The sequence below is a fragment of the Patagioenas fasciata genome, chromosome 5 (genome assembly GCF_037038585.1).
Source record: "Patagioenas fasciata isolate bPatFas1 chromosome 5, bPatFas1.hap1, whole genome shotgun sequence".
In the NCBI taxonomy this organism is placed as follows: Eukaryota; Metazoa; Chordata; class Aves; order Columbiformes; family Columbidae; genus Patagioenas; species Patagioenas fasciata.
In genome coordinates, this window is record NC_092524.1 from 14,207,580 (window position 1) to 14,224,632 (window position 17,053).

The following is a 17,053-nucleotide window of genomic DNA, read 5'->3' on the forward strand; positions in this document are numbered from 1 at the left end:
GGAGCCGTTCATCCCCCCAGCACAAAGATTCCTCTCAAAGGCAGGTCAGAACAGAAGCCCGACAGGAAATTTTCATTCACCACAGGGAAAGCACAGGAAAACTACATTCAGAAAACTGAAGGTGGCCACTGCAGGATCTTCCCAAAACTATTTGAAAGGTGGACCCAGGTCTGAGCAGAAGTCTGATCACCTCAGCTAAAAGCGAGTGAATGGAACCAGACTCATTACCATTGCCCACCCCAAGCTGCTTCAGCATAAGGACAAGTTACTTGCAAGGAACTGGACACCCTTCCTTTATGAGATGTGTTGTCCATCAGCATCTTTAGACTGTGTGTGTTACGGGACCTGTGTGCTATGTTTTCAATGTTAAGTTTGCCTCTAATTGCTCTTTGCAGAGTGTGGCCCTCTGTCGTGCAGATGTCTGCACCTGGCATTAGCAGACATAGCACACCTTGTCCTTCCATCCCTCTAACCTTCCAAATCCAAACACTGCCTTGATGGAACACAGAGCTAGACAGGTAGGTGAATAGACATATTGGCTCAAATCCAAAATGTTTACCTGTTGTAGTGACAGGAACAATAAAAATGAGAATAAAAAAATTGTGATTAGAAGAAAATACACCAACAAACCACTAAAGCAGCTTAGATCACTGCAAGTTAAAAGACAGTTCGGATTCAAGCCAACTATTGAGAAGAACTGAAGATCTGAGGCATATTCTGACCATCTATAAGGTATGCGCAAAGCACACAAGATTGAGGAAACAAGCACGCATAATTTATGGGTACTGCTAAAGATGAAAAGTCCATGGCTAAAATAACTGCATTTATGCACATGTACATGAGCCTGAAGACTGACAACCACTCAAAAAAGATCTGATTAAGACACTGCTGTGGTTTAACACCAGCTGTCAACTAGGAGGAATCATGCAGCCACTTGCTCCCTCCTCCTGCAAGTGGGATGGTGGAGAAAATCAAAAGCGGAAAAAAAAACATAAGTTGAGAAAAAACAGTTTAATAGGACAGCAAAGGAGAAGAAAGTAACAACAACAACAATAATAGAATAGTAATAGAACACACCAAAAAAAGTGATGCACAATGCAATTGCTCACTGCCCATGACGCCAAGAGCCCACCTGTTCACAAACAGTCATAGTTGCCCCCGGCCAGCTCTAGTTTATATACGGAGCACGTGAGCACGATGTAATTTGGTAAGGAATACCCCTTCGGCCAGCTCAGGTCAGCTATCCTGGCTTTGCTCCCTCACAGCTTCGTGTGCCTCTAGCACAGCATGGGAAGCTAAAAAGTCCTTGACTACCTGGCAACAACCAAAACATCAGTATATTACCAAAAATCTTCTCACATTAAATCCAAAGCACAGCACTATACCAGTTACTAGAAAGAAAATTAACTCTATCCTAGCCAAAATCAGGACAGACACTAACTTAGCTGTTCGACTAAACAAGAAAACTGTGATTATTTGTTTTACATCAGTTGTTAGGGGGGGTATCAATAAGACTACATATGCTTACATGTCCTCATACCTGTTTTGAGTAGTTTACCCCATTTTAATTTTAAAAAATCCCTAAGCACCAACTTTAACCTTAATTAGCCAAGTTTAAGCAACCATATGAATTGGCACACACCATTTGCACATTTCAGCACATGCACCTTAACCTCCCGGTATTGGTTGGTCTGCTACAACTTTATGATGGGGACAGGGTCACTATGCAATTGAGGAATTAAAAGAGAAGGGATTTTCTTAACATTAAGGTGAGAAGACCTAAAGATGTGACTGTTCATCTTCCCATCCAATAAATCTACGCAAAACCTCCAGATTAACGCTCAGTGGCATCCCATTCAAATTAAGCTAATTCTGAAGCAGACATATGTGAGAAAATGCTAACTGTGGGGCAGTGAATTTTTGTTTTGTATACGGCATGTATGTGGAGCGGATGGGACCGCAGGAACGACAGTAATGGCAAATGGCCGGAGGAACTGAAGGCTTCACTGGAAACACCCGTAGCTCCACACCCAGGATTCCACACAGGTCACAACCTGCCATTCCCCACACGAGGTGGCAGTACCGGTCGCCGGAAGACGAACCCTCGCGTTCCTGAGGTGCGGCGCTGAGGGGTTTCGCGTTGGGCTGGAGCCAGCACAACAGAGACACAACACAGCCGGTGACTGGAGCGAACCGAGAGCAGCGGGAGAGGCGCCTCAAACCCGCCCGTCCCTCCAGCGCCCGGACACGAGGGAAGCGGCGGGAACCCCGCGCGGCGTCCTCGCGACTGCGGCCGCTACCTGAGGCGCGCGGGGCCCGAGAGGCGCTGCCGCCGCCTGCAGGCGACCGTTATGCAGCCTGAGGCGCCGGCCAGCGGCGGCTCGCACACCTCACTGCGGCCAGAGCTCGCCCCGCCCTCAGCGGGGATTACCTCAGGCTCCAAGCCAGCCGCCACCCGGCCGCGCTCGCACGACGACAAAAGCGCGGCCCCGGGGCCAGGAGCCGCTGAGCCTCTTAGCCCCCCCGTCCCCAAGCAGCACTTCGCGCCTGCCGCCACAGCGAGGCGAAGCCCCGGTGACCGGCGGCGACGCCTCCACAGCCCCCAACACAACGCCCAGCCCCCCTCGCAGCCGCCCAGTGCTGCGCGCGGGCGACACCACCTCCCAACCAACGGCTGCGCCCGCGAGCCGCTGCCGCGCCCCGCCTCCTTCTAGCGGCCGCGCGCCCCTGTCAATCAGCGAGCAGAGTCGGCCCCGCCGCGGAGGCTTGTGGGACGGGTAGTCCGTACCTGCCCGCGCCGCGCCGCCAAGGGCCGGGCGGGAACTACCAGTCCCGGCGTGTCCCGCGGCAGAGCCCGCGCCGTGACCGCCGCCGGGCGGGGCGGGGCTCGGGCAGGAAGGCGGCACAGCGGCTCGGTCACTCTGCCGCGGCGATGAGCTCGGGCCGGGACTCCCAGGGCCACCACGGCCTCAAGCGAGCGGCCTCTCCCGATGTAAATGGGCGCGGGGCCTGGGGCTGCTGCGCGGCGGGAGGGGGGCAGGAGGTGGCCGGGCGGGAGGCCGCGGTTAGGCCTCGGTACGGCGGCCGAGTCCCGCGGCAGGACGCAGGCAAGGCCGCGGCCTTCTCGGCCGCCCCTTTTCTGGCGCTGTCGGCCGCCCGGGGGGCGGCGGCGGGCGGAGGCGCCACGGAAGTCTGTGGCGGGGGGTGAGGGGCTGCTCGGGGCCCGCCCCTTGGGCTGGCGCAGTCAGCGTGTGCTCCCGCAGGGCTCCAGCAGCTGGGAGTCGGCGGACCTGGGCAACGAGGAGCGGAAGCAGAAGTTCCTGCGGCTGATGGGCGCTGGGAAGGTGAGGCCGCCCCGCCCCCCTCCACCCCCGCAGGGACACAGGGACCCGGGCGGGAGGAGCGTGCCCCCGCACTGCCCGCGGCGGCTTTGCTGTTTGCGGTGAAACGGAACCTCCCCAGAAGGAGGGTTGCTGCAGGCCGCGGCGCTCACCCAGGAAAAAGATGCCGTGCAAAGGCAGTTTCACTTTGGGACTCTCCTTTAAGGAGGATTCGGTTTTCACGGTTGCAGTTGTTGTGTCAGCAGCGGTAACACAAAACATCCATCTGAAATTGTCAGGTCTCTGCTCTGCAGCTCCCTCCCATCCCACACCTTTGCACTTTCAGACGAAATAATATTATTGTAGACACTTCTGAGAGAGTCTTTGTTACAAACTAACAAACCTTTGCACTAAGTCTGTAAAAGTCTAATTAGAAGAGTTGTTTTTTTTTTTTTAAAGGGTAGCTGATAGACTAAATCAGTGAAAAAATAAACATAAATAATTCAGGAAATATTTTTAAAGAGAAGAATGCTCTAAACCAATATTTATACTGTGCTTTGTGTAAAAAATGCTGCAGAGTTAGTAAAATGTAATTGTGCTTTTTCCATGTATGAAATGTTTTAATATTGCAATTCTGTTTACCTTCAAGAAAAATAATTTCACTTTTACTGGCTTGTTTGGTTGAATACAGTATTTTTGTAAGCAAAAATATTTTACTGTATTAAAGAGGTTAAAGTTCATGCTCCCTGGGAGATAGAAATACAATACCCTATTAAAACATCCCACTATTACTGACCTTAATGTCTATTTGGATACTTAATGCTGCTTCCCATGTAATGCCACTCCTTGCCTATAGGAAGATATTTGCTCATGAGCAACTACTGAACCAATATATTAATGAGCACTGTGAAGGTCTTACCTGATACTGTGACCAGTCTAAAAGTGGGATCATCGTAAGATGCACAGACTGAACTGTTGTGTAGTGGCAAAAAGAGAAACCCAAAGGGTAAATTGTCAGAAACTAAATTCACACTTGTCCAGCATTGTATAGTATAGTTTTCCTGCCCGATGATTACCGTTGCTCCTCATTTAGCTGACTTGCTTGCATGGTTTGTCTTCATCTTTGGAGTGGCAAGAATCAGACTGAAATAGAACCAGCTTTGGGATGTGGAAGAGCAAAGACTACCTAGTTGTTGGGGTTTCTTTTGCAGAATATTCAACGACACAAAGGTGAAACAAGTTCATCAACAGGCAGCAGTTGTTAGCTAGTAAGAGTTACAGTCTTATGGTTGGTTGTTGAGGTTTGACAGCAAACCTTTTCCATTCGCGATGTCCAGAATGTTGGCAGAGCTGTCAGTGGACCCTAAAGCTCCAAAACAAACTACCTTTTCTTTTAGAAAGAACATACTGGCCGCCTTGTTATCGGAGACCACAGATCAACCTCTCACTTCAGGACAGGTCAGTTGATCCAAGAGCTGATACAAAGTTGGAAATCAAACACTTCTTTAGGAAGATCCCAGTATTTTGAGCTTTGTAGATGTTGCAGGGAGGGATCATAGGTTTCATGGCTGAAATTGAAGACAGGTCAGGCTGCAGAGTTGCAGAAGTTCCTAATTTCTCATGTTAGATTACTGACAAACAGTTTCTCTGACTGCACTTGCATTCTGAAGTCCAAGTTCAACAAAGTACTTGACAGTTAGTTACATTTGTGTACAGCTGCCCTGGGAATCAGAGCCTGTGAGTCCTCAGTCTTATTTTGCTATCAAAGTAAGAAAGTAAAATTGTATTGCTATTGGTACCTAGCAGTATTACACTTCTTACTTGCTGCAAGGTATGGATATCCAAACATCTAAATCATTGTGTATGGAATAGAACAGGATTGATTACTCCCCTCAACCAGTTGATTAGCTGTGAAATAGAAAGATCTCTGCCTTAAAGCAATGAGGCAGAAGCTGAAAAGATCTGCAGGGTCATCTTGGCAATCAGCAATAATTTTATGTTATGACCGTGGTAACTTCTTATCAGGCTTGCTCAGGTAGTAAGTCACAGTACATCGAAACCAAGCTGGGCTTGACTGCCTGAGAGAAGCTTTGATAAAGGTGTCTAGAATAGAATAGAGAAAACTCTGTTCCCTGATATGCTCCACTAGTAATTTTTCAGTTGACCAAAAAATTACCTGTGGACCCAAACACTAAAAGAAGCCTGAGAATTGGGTCCAGGTTCTGCTGTTAGTTTGCAGAGTGACTGCGAATCACTTCATTACACCTGAATGTCCTAGAAGGGAGGTGATGCTTCCGCTAAGAGCTCATAAAGAACTAATACTGCTTTGTTACTAGCAAGAAGTTAAGATGCTGGTTTTTAACAAAAAATCAGAACAGCTGTTTTCTTAACACTTGCTTGTCCAACATACAGTTTTTGTCCTTTTTACAATAACACACAGCTCTAACTTCCAAATGAGGAAACATGAATTTGCAATACAAGCTTTTAATTTTACAGAAATACAAATTAAAAACTAGAGCATTGTAGGCTTATTGGGGGAGAATTAGTTTCCTGCTTCTCACAAGAACAGAGGATTCTTAACTATTTTAGACCACAGTTTTCCCCAGTAAAAATGACTCTTCATTTACCTATTCAAACAAGTAAGTAAAGGGCCTGTAGAAGCAGCGCTTGAAAATTAGTTTTTCTGCTAATTCCTAAAAATAGAAAAATGCACAGCTGTAGTAACCTCTCTGCTATGAAATAGTTTCAGATACAGCTCTGCAAACAAGAGTGGTAGCGTTGCCCCAGCTTCTGTTGATATATGTTAATCATGGTTTATTCATAGTAATCACATGTTATGGAGTGAAGGTCAGAAACTTTCTCCTTGTTGTGACATGTTGCAGTATTGGCAGGAGGCACAGAGAAATCATACAGTTTACATTTACCTTGTTTAGTAGAACATACACCATGAATGGTACAACTCTGAATGCTTCATGCCTTAGGAACTTGCTGTCCCATCTTTGTATCAAAGCAGTTTTACTTGCAAACTTGATATGGTTGCTTATAAATCTGATGGTTTGTATGCAATAATCCAGTAGTTTAAGATGGCTAAACTTTTTCCTCATATATAGTGATAAACTTTGAAAATACGACTTCATGTAATTTGATGTCTTTGTTAATTCGAATGAACCATAACCAAAGTACACTGGACAATGCAGGGGAAGAAGACAAGAAAATGAATGAAGAGCTGGAGTCTCAGTACCAACAAAGCATGGACAGCACGATGTCTGGACGAAACCGGCGCCATTGTGGACTGGGTTTCAATGAGGTAGTAAGTTGTTTATTTCCATAATGATTTGGCTTTCTCGTCACTAGGACAAGATGATACACAAATGCTGGCAAAATTCTGGAATTTGGTTTAAAGGACAAACTTCACTGCAGGCACTTGACTGTGATTTTGTACACCATGGTGGCCACTTAGATGCCCGGAAGCAAGTGATGCTTCTCATTGTTCTGAAAAGTGATACGACATGCCTAATGCTCCCTAGTAGTCAAGACAGATATTTTTAATCAGGGTGTTGCCAAGGAATGCATAAGGTGGCAGGATAACCATCTGCATTGTTGCTGGCTTCTTTTTGTGATAAGGCACATACCTCTCTATGATCCTGAAAAGTGAGTGGCTGTAGAGAGGTCAGACAAGGGAAATTTGCCATACAGAGTCCTCCAGCAAGCTCACACATGACTAGTCTTTTACAAGGAATTCCGTAGGAATGAGCAGGAAGATAAGTGTGACAAAAAACAACAGAATTAGGTTATTAGGAATATGTTTTCATCTGCCAATTGAAAGGTGCAATAATTCATCTGTTGTGAACTCTTAGCACCAATTACTGCATAAAAACATAGCTGGTGTTCCCAGAGTGAGTAAACCAACCTGTGTGTGCAGTGCTGGGAATTCTTACTATTACAGACACGGAGGTTTTGCTTTTTAGTAAAATTCCATTTTGGGATTGTTCTTGTTAGCAATATCATTGGATTACTTTGGTAGTCCTCATGCTGCAGTGTGCTAAACTTATTTTCAAAGGTTAGTCATGAGTATGAATTCGTTATGTTTCACTCAGTGACAAAAAAGGTGCCATGATATACTGTGTACACCAAGGTAAGGAATTACTAAACTGATGTGACCTGAAACTTTTCAAGCTCATATAATTGTCTTTAGGATTTCTGCTGTAACTAGATAAGAATGTTGCTGATGAAGCCATGAATGTCATGGTTGGTATGGTTAACCACTTCAGCAGAGTTGCTTTCTGTCTAATAATTTGTATAGTAAAGACCTGTGTCTAGCAACATAGTCCATTTGACTATTAAAATGAAAGGAGCAAATATTCTCACTGGGAAATTTTCAAAGCTGTATTAAAAACCTGCAGTGGAGTTGCCAGGAAATAACGGTTTATCTGTCTCATAATCTGAACTTGTAGTTTCAGGACAGTGAAGAACACGAAGAGGCAGCGGGACACTCCTCTGAGGAGAGTTCAGAGGACTCTGAAAGTGGCTCTGAGTCAGAGCAAGAGGAGTCTGCAGAGGAGCTACAAGCTGCTGAAAAACATGATGAAGCTGACGTTCCAGAAAACAAAAAAGAAGCAAAAAGCAACTATAAAATGATGTTTGTTAAAGCCAGTGGTTCATAACTGCAGATGTAACAGCTTTGTATTTAAAGTACAGTAAGCCTTATTGTTCCAGTGCAAAGTGGAGGACTGCTACAGCACAAATCTTTATATTATGATTTTAAAAAGACCCTGTTAGATGACAACAAGTAGTATTTGCTTTCAGTTGCCATGGATAACATTTTTATGGGCACAGTGATATTACTGGTTTTTGTAAAGTGTATAAAATACAGGATGGAGAAATAAATTCCTTTTGTTCCTGCCCAATCTGTAGAATGTTATCTAAACTACCCCTTTCCTTATTCCATGCCAGATTAGGAAACTTCATGTTTGTGTTTTCTTTAGTTAGTGCCCCAGTCTTGAATTTTTAACTATTAAGATTACATGTGAGTTGCTGGATGTTGCATTAGTTGTAAAGTACCAATATCAGCACTATTCTGTGATGTACTAGAGCTTTAAACAATGATTTTGTCTATAGATGCTAGTGTTGACAGGGCTAAGAGGAGAAATCACTCACTTTGTGACTGTTAACCACTGTATCCATCTGAAGTCCTACAGCAGTTGCATGGGAGATGTTTTAGAAACACATAATACAAGAGAAGGCTCTGTTTGCTTCTTTGGCTTTATAATGAGGGGGATAAGCTGTAGTTCTTCATACCTTTAACAGCAGAAAAGAGTGAATTTTGAATTATTGACTCTTGGTTGTAGCACTGAACTATTATTAAAAAGAATGCCTCCTGAAGAAACCAGATTACTTTAAAAGAGAAAATATACTTTGATAATGAAAAGGATATACAAATCATTTAGCTTTTTTAAATATAGAATCCAGAGCTAAGTATGTAAGCCCTTCTTCCTTTTCTCCCTGTACCTGCACTTGGAGCTCTCAGTGAACTCTCACAAAAAGTTTGTACCACTCGAGTAAAATTGATGCGCTGAAAGAGTCAGGAGTTGCAATAACTCCTTCAAGCAAGAATTCTACACATCCATTCCTCTGCAAATTTATAGTTTATTGGATTTGAGTAATTAATAAAATATCGGAACATTTTAGACTTTGTTTCTTCTCAGTACATCAGACAGATGAACTGCCTCTCCTTGCTGGGAGAGCAGAACATCTGATCTGTACCTCTGGTACAGCCTCACGCTGCCACAACAGTGTTTCAAGAAACACTCCAGATGCTTGTGGAGAATGTTCCCTTTCTGTATACAATTTATGACATGCAGACAACATTTGCAAGCCAGTTGGCTGACATGAAAGCAGTAGTATGTACGATCATTGTATAGGTTTATTGAACGTAAACATTGCAGCATCAGTTATTGGGGGAGGACTTGGAATAAGTTACATTATGGAAAAAATAAAAGTAATATGATTGTAAATAAAAGCTGAGTGCAGATTTTTTTAAGCTGTTTTACTAAACTTGCATTTAGTACAAAAAAGTCATTCAGTTTTAAGAACAATTTTACAACAGCCACTAACGGTCAATGATTTGTACTTTATTTGTATGGATTTTTTGGTTTCCCCATACAACAAGGTTCTAAATACACAGACAAAGATTAAAGTTGCTTGTACATGGTGAAGAAAGAAAAGCTCACACCATGACTTAGGAAAGCTGCTCTATCTCTGGGGAGAGCTTGACGCCCTCCCCAGATCAGCTGATTAACTTCCCTAATAGATACCAGAGGGTTTTTTTTTTTTATCTATTTGGACACTTGAGCTGCACTTAAACAAGCATTTCACTGTTAAATTCTTCTAGATGTGGCTGCTGGCTGTTCATTGCCTCGAGTGCAATTACAAAATTAAGGTGTACGTACACAATGCCGCATATACACTCACCTCTGCCTTCCCCGTCCAGCGCTGACCCTCTCGCTGCTCTCACCGCTTCCCTCGGCAGCTGCTCAGCATCAAACAGGGACTCACTTTCAGCAGGTGATGGGAGCTGCTGCTGTGGAAGCACCTGGGTGGGCAGAGCCCTGCTGCTTTCCCACTCCCCTCAAAGGGCACAGTAGAACCCCACCTGAGAGCTTTTCTTCATGCTGCAACCAACCTGGAGACCCAGCGAAGGCAGGTCCAGCTGGCAGGTCCTGCAGGGTCTCTGCCGACACAACAGGCTGCCTCAACAAACACGCTCAGCATCCTCTGCCACTCAGCTCTACCCCAAACTGATTACAGCCTCCTGCCTCGTAAAAGAGATTTGGCTGTCAGTTCCAAAGAGAAAGAAACTGTTCTGGTAGCAGAAAATAATCATACCAGAAAACAATCAAAACAACTTTGATTGCTCAAAGTACGACATCCAATATTGTGAACAGCTGATGAGGTTTGGTGCAGGTAATTTCTGATGCTTACCTAGCACTCATCTGCTCAAAATAGGAAGTGTTTTACACAATCATGTCTGTTTCTGTGTAACATTTATAAACATACTGCAGATTTATCTACAAAGCAGCCTGTCCAGGAAGATTCTCCATGTATACTGAGAAAGGCTGATTTAGTTCAGTGTAAATTCTACAGCAAAGGTTTTAATTCAGGAGTCAGTTTTAGCAACATTTGGTATAACAGCACCAGCAACAGTGGCATGGATAGCAGAATGGTTTCAGCTGTCACTGGAGACACAGAACACAGAATCACAGAATGGTTTGGGTTGGAAGGGACCTTAAAGATCACGTAGTTCCAACCCCTGCCATGGGCTGGGACACCTTCCTCTAGACCAGGTTGCTCAAAGCCCCATCCAACCTGGCCCTGAACACTTCCAGGGATGAGGCATCCACAGCTTCCCTGGGCAGCCTGTTCCAGTGTCTCACCACCCTCATGGTGAAGAAAAATACGAAAAACATTTTGAAAAAAAGAAATTTAGGAAAACAAACATGAAAAAGAAAGGTTGGTGTCTTGGCTCACTCTAGCCAGATCTTTGCTTTTTCAGATTGGTATGGAAGGAGCTCCCTGAGATGACAGCAGAACACATAAGCAGACAGTGAATCACAAAGAGGGCAAACAAGGTCTGGCCACTGAAATTCCTCAGCTCAAATCAGCATTTGACTTTGGGAGACTGAAAACACTTGAACAGGCCAAAAGCCCCAGTGTGCCTGTTCCCCTGCCATTTGCCCTGGAACAGGGAACCCCTCCAGATGAGTCCCATCACAGCCCCGCTGCCCACAGGGTCCTGCATTCACAACAGAGGACGCTTCTCATCCAGGTTAACAGGGATTGTCAACATCGTACAGGAATTCTTCCAGGCCAAGGAACCCAGATCTATAAGTTGCCCTGTAACTTTATGCAACTGCTTTACAGTTTACTCTCCTTTCTTCCTGAAGAGGAGGCTGACAACTTGATTCCTGAAAGCACAATTTATAGGCCAGCTTCAAAGCTATAGGTCCTTCTAAGGCTCCGGTTGGGGAATTCACATCAAAGAAGACGTGCACATGTTGTTCTGATGCCAGAGAGGACGGTTGGTAGAAATCTCTGTGGATTTACTACAGTCCCCAGAACAGGGATTAAATTATGCACTGAAGCTGCCTCTGTAAACTGCAGGAGACAAAGAGAATAAGTGGCAGAGCAATATCTCATAATCAAAGCCTGGCACAGTTACTTGCATCAGTCTCCTGGAAGCTGTTGGGGGATTAAGAGAAGGGACATGTGTCAAGGTACTCTCGCCGAAGGGACAAAGCAGAAGTTGGTTTTGTTTGCTTTTAAAACTGCCACCTCAACTGCACCTTTCCTGAGAAAAATACCCAAGTAGTACGGAGGTGTACGGCATCACAATGCATAGATGAAAGCTACTTTAGTTTTTGCACAGCATTAAAGAAATGAAATGCCTAGTGATTTAATTTAATTTGATTTGGTTTTGATGTGTAGGTGCAGAATGAGCTCACACTGACAGTTCGTGCTATTATCTGTCCAAATTGAGTACTGTTTATGGTGTCCATAGCTTAGGATGAAAAAAATTAAAAAATAGAAATTAACATACATCAGAAGAAGGTTTTGAATCATCAATCAAGTAATACGGGGGGGCTCATATTGAAAAAACTTCCTTGCTTTAAACTTTTTTCTCTCAAACCATTACCATGAGTAAGTGTTCTTAACACAAATATATCGAGCTATGTTAAAGGCTGCAGAAAGGTTTGATAATCTGAACTGGCTCCTTTTCACCCTCATATTTATTGCTAAAGCTTTAAAACAAATGCAGGTTAAGCTTTTGATTCTTAACTGGTTGCAGGCAAGTGTCCTTCTTCCCATTACATCCACTAAAGCAGGCAAGTGTCCTTCTTCCTGTTACATCCACTAAAGTCTAGTAATTGTGAACTGTTTGTAAGGATGTAGTAACAGAACACCTCTCTCCAAAACATTTTTTTTTGGCAAAAAGACTTCTTCTTAACGTAAGAAATTTATATTAGACACAAAAAAGATAACACATTTACTCAGTAGACAACTGATGAAGCCACTACCCAGATCCTAAATAAAATCTGCATATAAAATCATTTGCCAGGTCACTTTTCAGTTGGATTTGGGGAAGACAGCTGAGGAGTCCTCAGGCACAGGGCAGGCAGTGAGGAAGGCAGGGGACACAGCTGCACTCACGAGACGTCGCGCTCTCTTCCCCCAGCGCGTCTCATGCAGGTTGGGGCTGGGGAAGCGAGCAGAGCAGCCAGACCCAGCACCTGGCTCAGCAGCGGTCACTCAGCTTTTGCCGATTCTGTGCCTTAGTGCGGAGTGAACAGAGAATGGGATCAACATGTGTGTGTGTGTCCACATTCACACCCCCAACACATACACACAGACACTCGACAGCCATGTTGGGCAGAAGACGAAATCCTGTTCCTACTGGGAGAACATGTGCTCAAAGGTGCAGTGTGGAAGAAGCAGAGACACAGAAGTGTTTAACATGAACTAAGCAGTCAGAAAAGCCAACAAAAGAGACAATACAAGAGACAAATAGAATTAGCAGTGACTTCTTTGACGTCAGTCTCCTTCCCCCGAGCGGTACAACTAATTTTAACCAGAAGTCACCAGCCACTTGTTTCATTAGGGTTACATCTTGCATAAGCCATCAGCCAGGGTTTCAAAAAACCTCCTGTGTCTCAAGAGAGGAATCGGAAAACCATGTTAAGACTTCTCTCAGTTCTGGCTCTAGAGATAAAATCAAGGCAGCCCAAACCCCCAGACAACGTCATAGAACTGAGGCCAGAGACTGCAGCAGCCACACACCACAGAATCATAGAGTGGGTAGGGTTGGAAGGGACCTCCAGAGATCATCTGGTCCAACCCACCTGCTAACGCAGGTTCACCTGGAGCAGATCACACAGAAACGTGTTCAGGTGGGTCTTGAATGTCTCCAGAGAAGGAGACTCCACAACCTCTCTGGGCAGCCTGCTCCAGGGCTCTGGCACCCCTGAAGTAAGGTTGTTTTTCCTCATATTCAGATGGAACCTCCTGTGTTTCAGTCTGTGCCCATTGCCCCTCATCCTGTCACTGGGCACCACTGAAAGGAGTCTGGCCCCATCCTCTTGACGCGCACCCCTGCAGGGCCCTGGCACGCTGCAGTGGCTGAGCGAGCAGCACTCAGCTCACCCTGACCGGGCTCTGTGACCGGGAGGACCAACCTTCTCCAGCCCTGGCTCTGGGACAAGCTGTTTCTACAGGCATAGAGAGAGTTTCACTCACACCAGCCATCTGTAACTGCCGTTTGCCTTAAAACAGAGCACATCAGAGGGCAATAGAAAAGACAAGTGTCCTGTTGGCAGAACACTAAATCATCAGTGATTCTCTCCTTCACCCACTGCAACCAACACTACTTTTTTTTTTGTACTGGGACACTGGACTCACATCCTCACCTGCCAGCTACTCCTTATTCTTACCTCCTCCTTTACAATTTAGGTTGAGTCCCTTTGTTAAAGCGTTTTGCGTCCATTCAAGCCCATGTATTCCAGCTCCTTCAATCTTTTTACTCTCACTTCAAACCACTGAGCTGTTCTCCACTCTCACCTTAAGCCTCTTACTTATTTTTGTTTCCGGATGCATCCCTGCCATTATTTCCTACAAACGCACTACTCACCTTTGTGTTTTTAATCTTGTCATTCCTGTAGCGCTTTTCTTATGCTGTAGCACCTGGTAAAAGGCTTTTAGCTGGCAACAAAAAACCAGCATTGTCCTCTAAGCTTACATCTTGTAATGCTATTTTCATCAATAACTGCTCCAAAAAGGTGCCTAATTCTGTTTGCATTTTCTTTGGAGGCTGTTTTACAGTGTCTGTAAGGCAACCAGGAGCACTGACAAGAAAACAACAAGAAAACAGCGCACAAATGCAATACTTTCTGGTTTTATTTACTTTTATAATTAGCACTCCAAGTTATTCTGCCATCTCCCAGTAATTTCATGGTAGGCTTTATAATTTTACCTTCTTCTTAGGTTTACCTGTAGTTTAACATTCAAAGTACAGTTGTTGCACAGAGTACCTCAACAGGCTTGTATTAAAAATGCTCTTTAAAATTCCAAACCTTTGAACTAAAGAAATATCTCCAGAAGTTTTCATGGAAAGTTCATCTCGGTTGGTTCAATTCAGCTACAGTTAGATGCACCTTTTCAAATAATGGAAAAAAAATGTAAAGGGGTCAGACCCAATCAATACCGTTGTTCAAACAGAATTTCAGGCACTGTGATGTGTGTATTTTTTGTGCTCTTTCTTTGTACTGCTCCACTATGAAGAAAGGTTGCTTTTGCTAGTAGAGCAATAAAAGTCTTAGCCTTTTGAATACAGCCATCTAACCAATGAGAATGTTTACCAGGTGTGGAAAATACAGCATTTTTCATGTTTTTCTTGTGCATGGCTTTGTTCTTTTTACAACTGTGCCATACATAGACACACACGCGGCACAAGCAAACACTTTAAAACACCCAAAGACAGACATAAATCAGAGGAGTAACATCAGATCATGCCTTCTATATTTTCTAAGCTTTGACACTAAGTAAATTTGGTCTTTCCTTCATAAAACATCCACAAGTTAATTGCTAAGACACATGGGGAATATGCAGTTTTACAGAGGGGAACTGACGCTGATATAAAATACACACGTATATTTGAAGATCTGGAAATCAGATGAGTGAGTGGTGCAGGTGGAAAAACAGTGGTGTAAACAATAGCAGAACTCATGGGGAGTGCTCTGCTTTCCTAAAACACCACTCCCCCTCCAAAGGGGTCCCTGAGGTCACCTCACTGCACCTGGGACAATTTTTCTGCAACAGCAGCACACAAGTTCAGCAGCATCTTCCTGTAGCTTTTAGTTCCACACAAGAGCAACTTTCTAGAACAGAATCCCTTAACCCAGTCACTTTAGGAAAACCCTTCTAGCCAGGGCTGGTTTCCAATTGTTCCACAGCAGTCTGGATGCCTCCAACTACTGCTGCTGTTCAGCCCTTCGACATAAACAGCTTTATATCCACATACAAAGACAAGCAACCGCCCTATAGCTCTACAGGATTTCCTAGCAGCCCTGCAATACATACAAACTCAACATAACAGTAGTGAAAAATGGGGGGGTGTTATGCAAGTTCAAAAAGGTGAACACAATGCTACTTAGGAGTATCGGGCTGTACTTTTATAAATTCAGTGCATTAAAATTTTAATAACTTTAGTTGAAGAAACTGAAACCAAATGTCTAAGGGAGGGCAGTCTGAATAATTTCTGCTTGGTATAACATTACAAAACACTAATTAGAAAACAGCTCCTTCAAAAGAAGAACTGATACTGCTTTTCTAATGAGTTTCTGTTTCTTTAATTATAATTAATCCCAAATGTTTAAGCTGCTTAATAAGCAGAGGGGAAAAAAGCAAGCCCCTTTCTGACCAAAATTATATTGATCTAAAGCAGACATTTTATTTCTAGTCTTAGTATTAGAGAGTAGTATGTAACACCTACAAAACAGCATTTTTATTAAAAGAAATGGAACTGCAAAAGGAAGTCGACACAAACCAGACACTATATGCATATGAAAACTAGCCCTAATTACTTAAAAACTACACCTATCCCTGAAAAAAAGCCCACCAACATGGTCACCAGAGAACAGCATTTCACATATTCAATAAAAAGCTTCGGAAGGAAAAAAAAAAAAAGTAGATAGCTTTTTTCCCCAAATACAGGTTTAACTATGGACACCGACCAAAATGTTCAGATTAGATGTGTTAAGCACATTGACTGTGTAGTTATTTAGGGTAAAATCCTTCTCTTTCATGCAAGCTTGAATGAGCGGATTTTGTGTGTGCGATCGCAGGAAAGAGAACTGACACCCCGCACCTGCTGCAGAGCCCAAGCGCGCAGCCCCTTCCCTCCCTGCAGAGCCCGGAGGCCGCGGATCCCAGGGCCAGGCCCTTTGCTCGCCAGTTTCGGCCACAAGCTCTCCCCTCATTGTAACAAAGCCTCTGGAGGAAGAATGCAGCTCCACTGAACCACAAAACCTGCGGTCAAAGGCTCCTTTGTGCGCTGAGAAACAGGACGAGCATGTCACGAGCAGCTCAGCTCCCAGTTTCTCCTGCGTGCATCAGGAGGTCAAGCACTCACATTCTCAAATACTCACTCTCAAGTTCGCAGAGTCAACACCAACCACAGAAATATTTCTAACTGCTTCTTTACATTTTGTACTAGAGATTAAGTTTCAAAAGAATCAAGCATTTCCAGCGGTCTCCATCACGCTGGTGTTGTCTGAGGGAACGTTCCAGTGTCGGTCACGGCTGGTTCGCTGCTTCCGAAACCTGCTACACCCCATGCCCGCCGACCCGCGCCCGGCACCCCTGCTCACAACTTACTGTGCCATGCCTCCAGGTTCTGCTTGTTTCTGTTGAAATTACTTTTGACACTTAATTTCACCAGAAACTAAAGGGCTAAGAATATGTCAGACAAACAATATGTATCTACAAGATAGACAGGACACTATTGTAGACATAGTGTTTAGGGGAGAACCATGAAGAATCTTCCGTTTAAAGAATAAAGATTTAATCAAATGCTAAGGAACATTTCTAAAAGAAAAAAAAAAGGCAGGTTTGGTGTAGGGGGAATCTGATCCGAATCCCAGCGAAACAAGCGCAGAACTGGGGAACTTCAATGGGATTTGAAC

The 17,053-nt window shown here is 44.3% G+C and overlaps 1 protein-coding gene across 1 annotated transcript; it reads left to right on the plus strand.

Annotated features, from left to right (window-relative positions):
* Nucleotides 1-2,855: 2,855 nt before the first annotated feature.
* On the plus strand, nucleotides 2,856-9,339 carry C5H11orf58 (chromosome 5 C11orf58 homolog). The gene is made up of 5 exons (XM_065839503.2): nucleotides 2,856-2,992; nucleotides 3,264-3,344; nucleotides 4,718-4,778; nucleotides 6,518-6,627; nucleotides 7,775-9,339. Exons 1-5 carry the CDS (start codon nucleotides 2,933-2,935, stop codon nucleotides 7,982-7,984), a joined length of 522 nt encoding a protein of 173 aa, XP_065695575.1. The 5' UTR covers nucleotides 2,856-2,932; the 3' UTR covers nucleotides 7,985-9,339.
* Nucleotides 9,340-17,053: the final 7,714 nt, after the last annotated feature.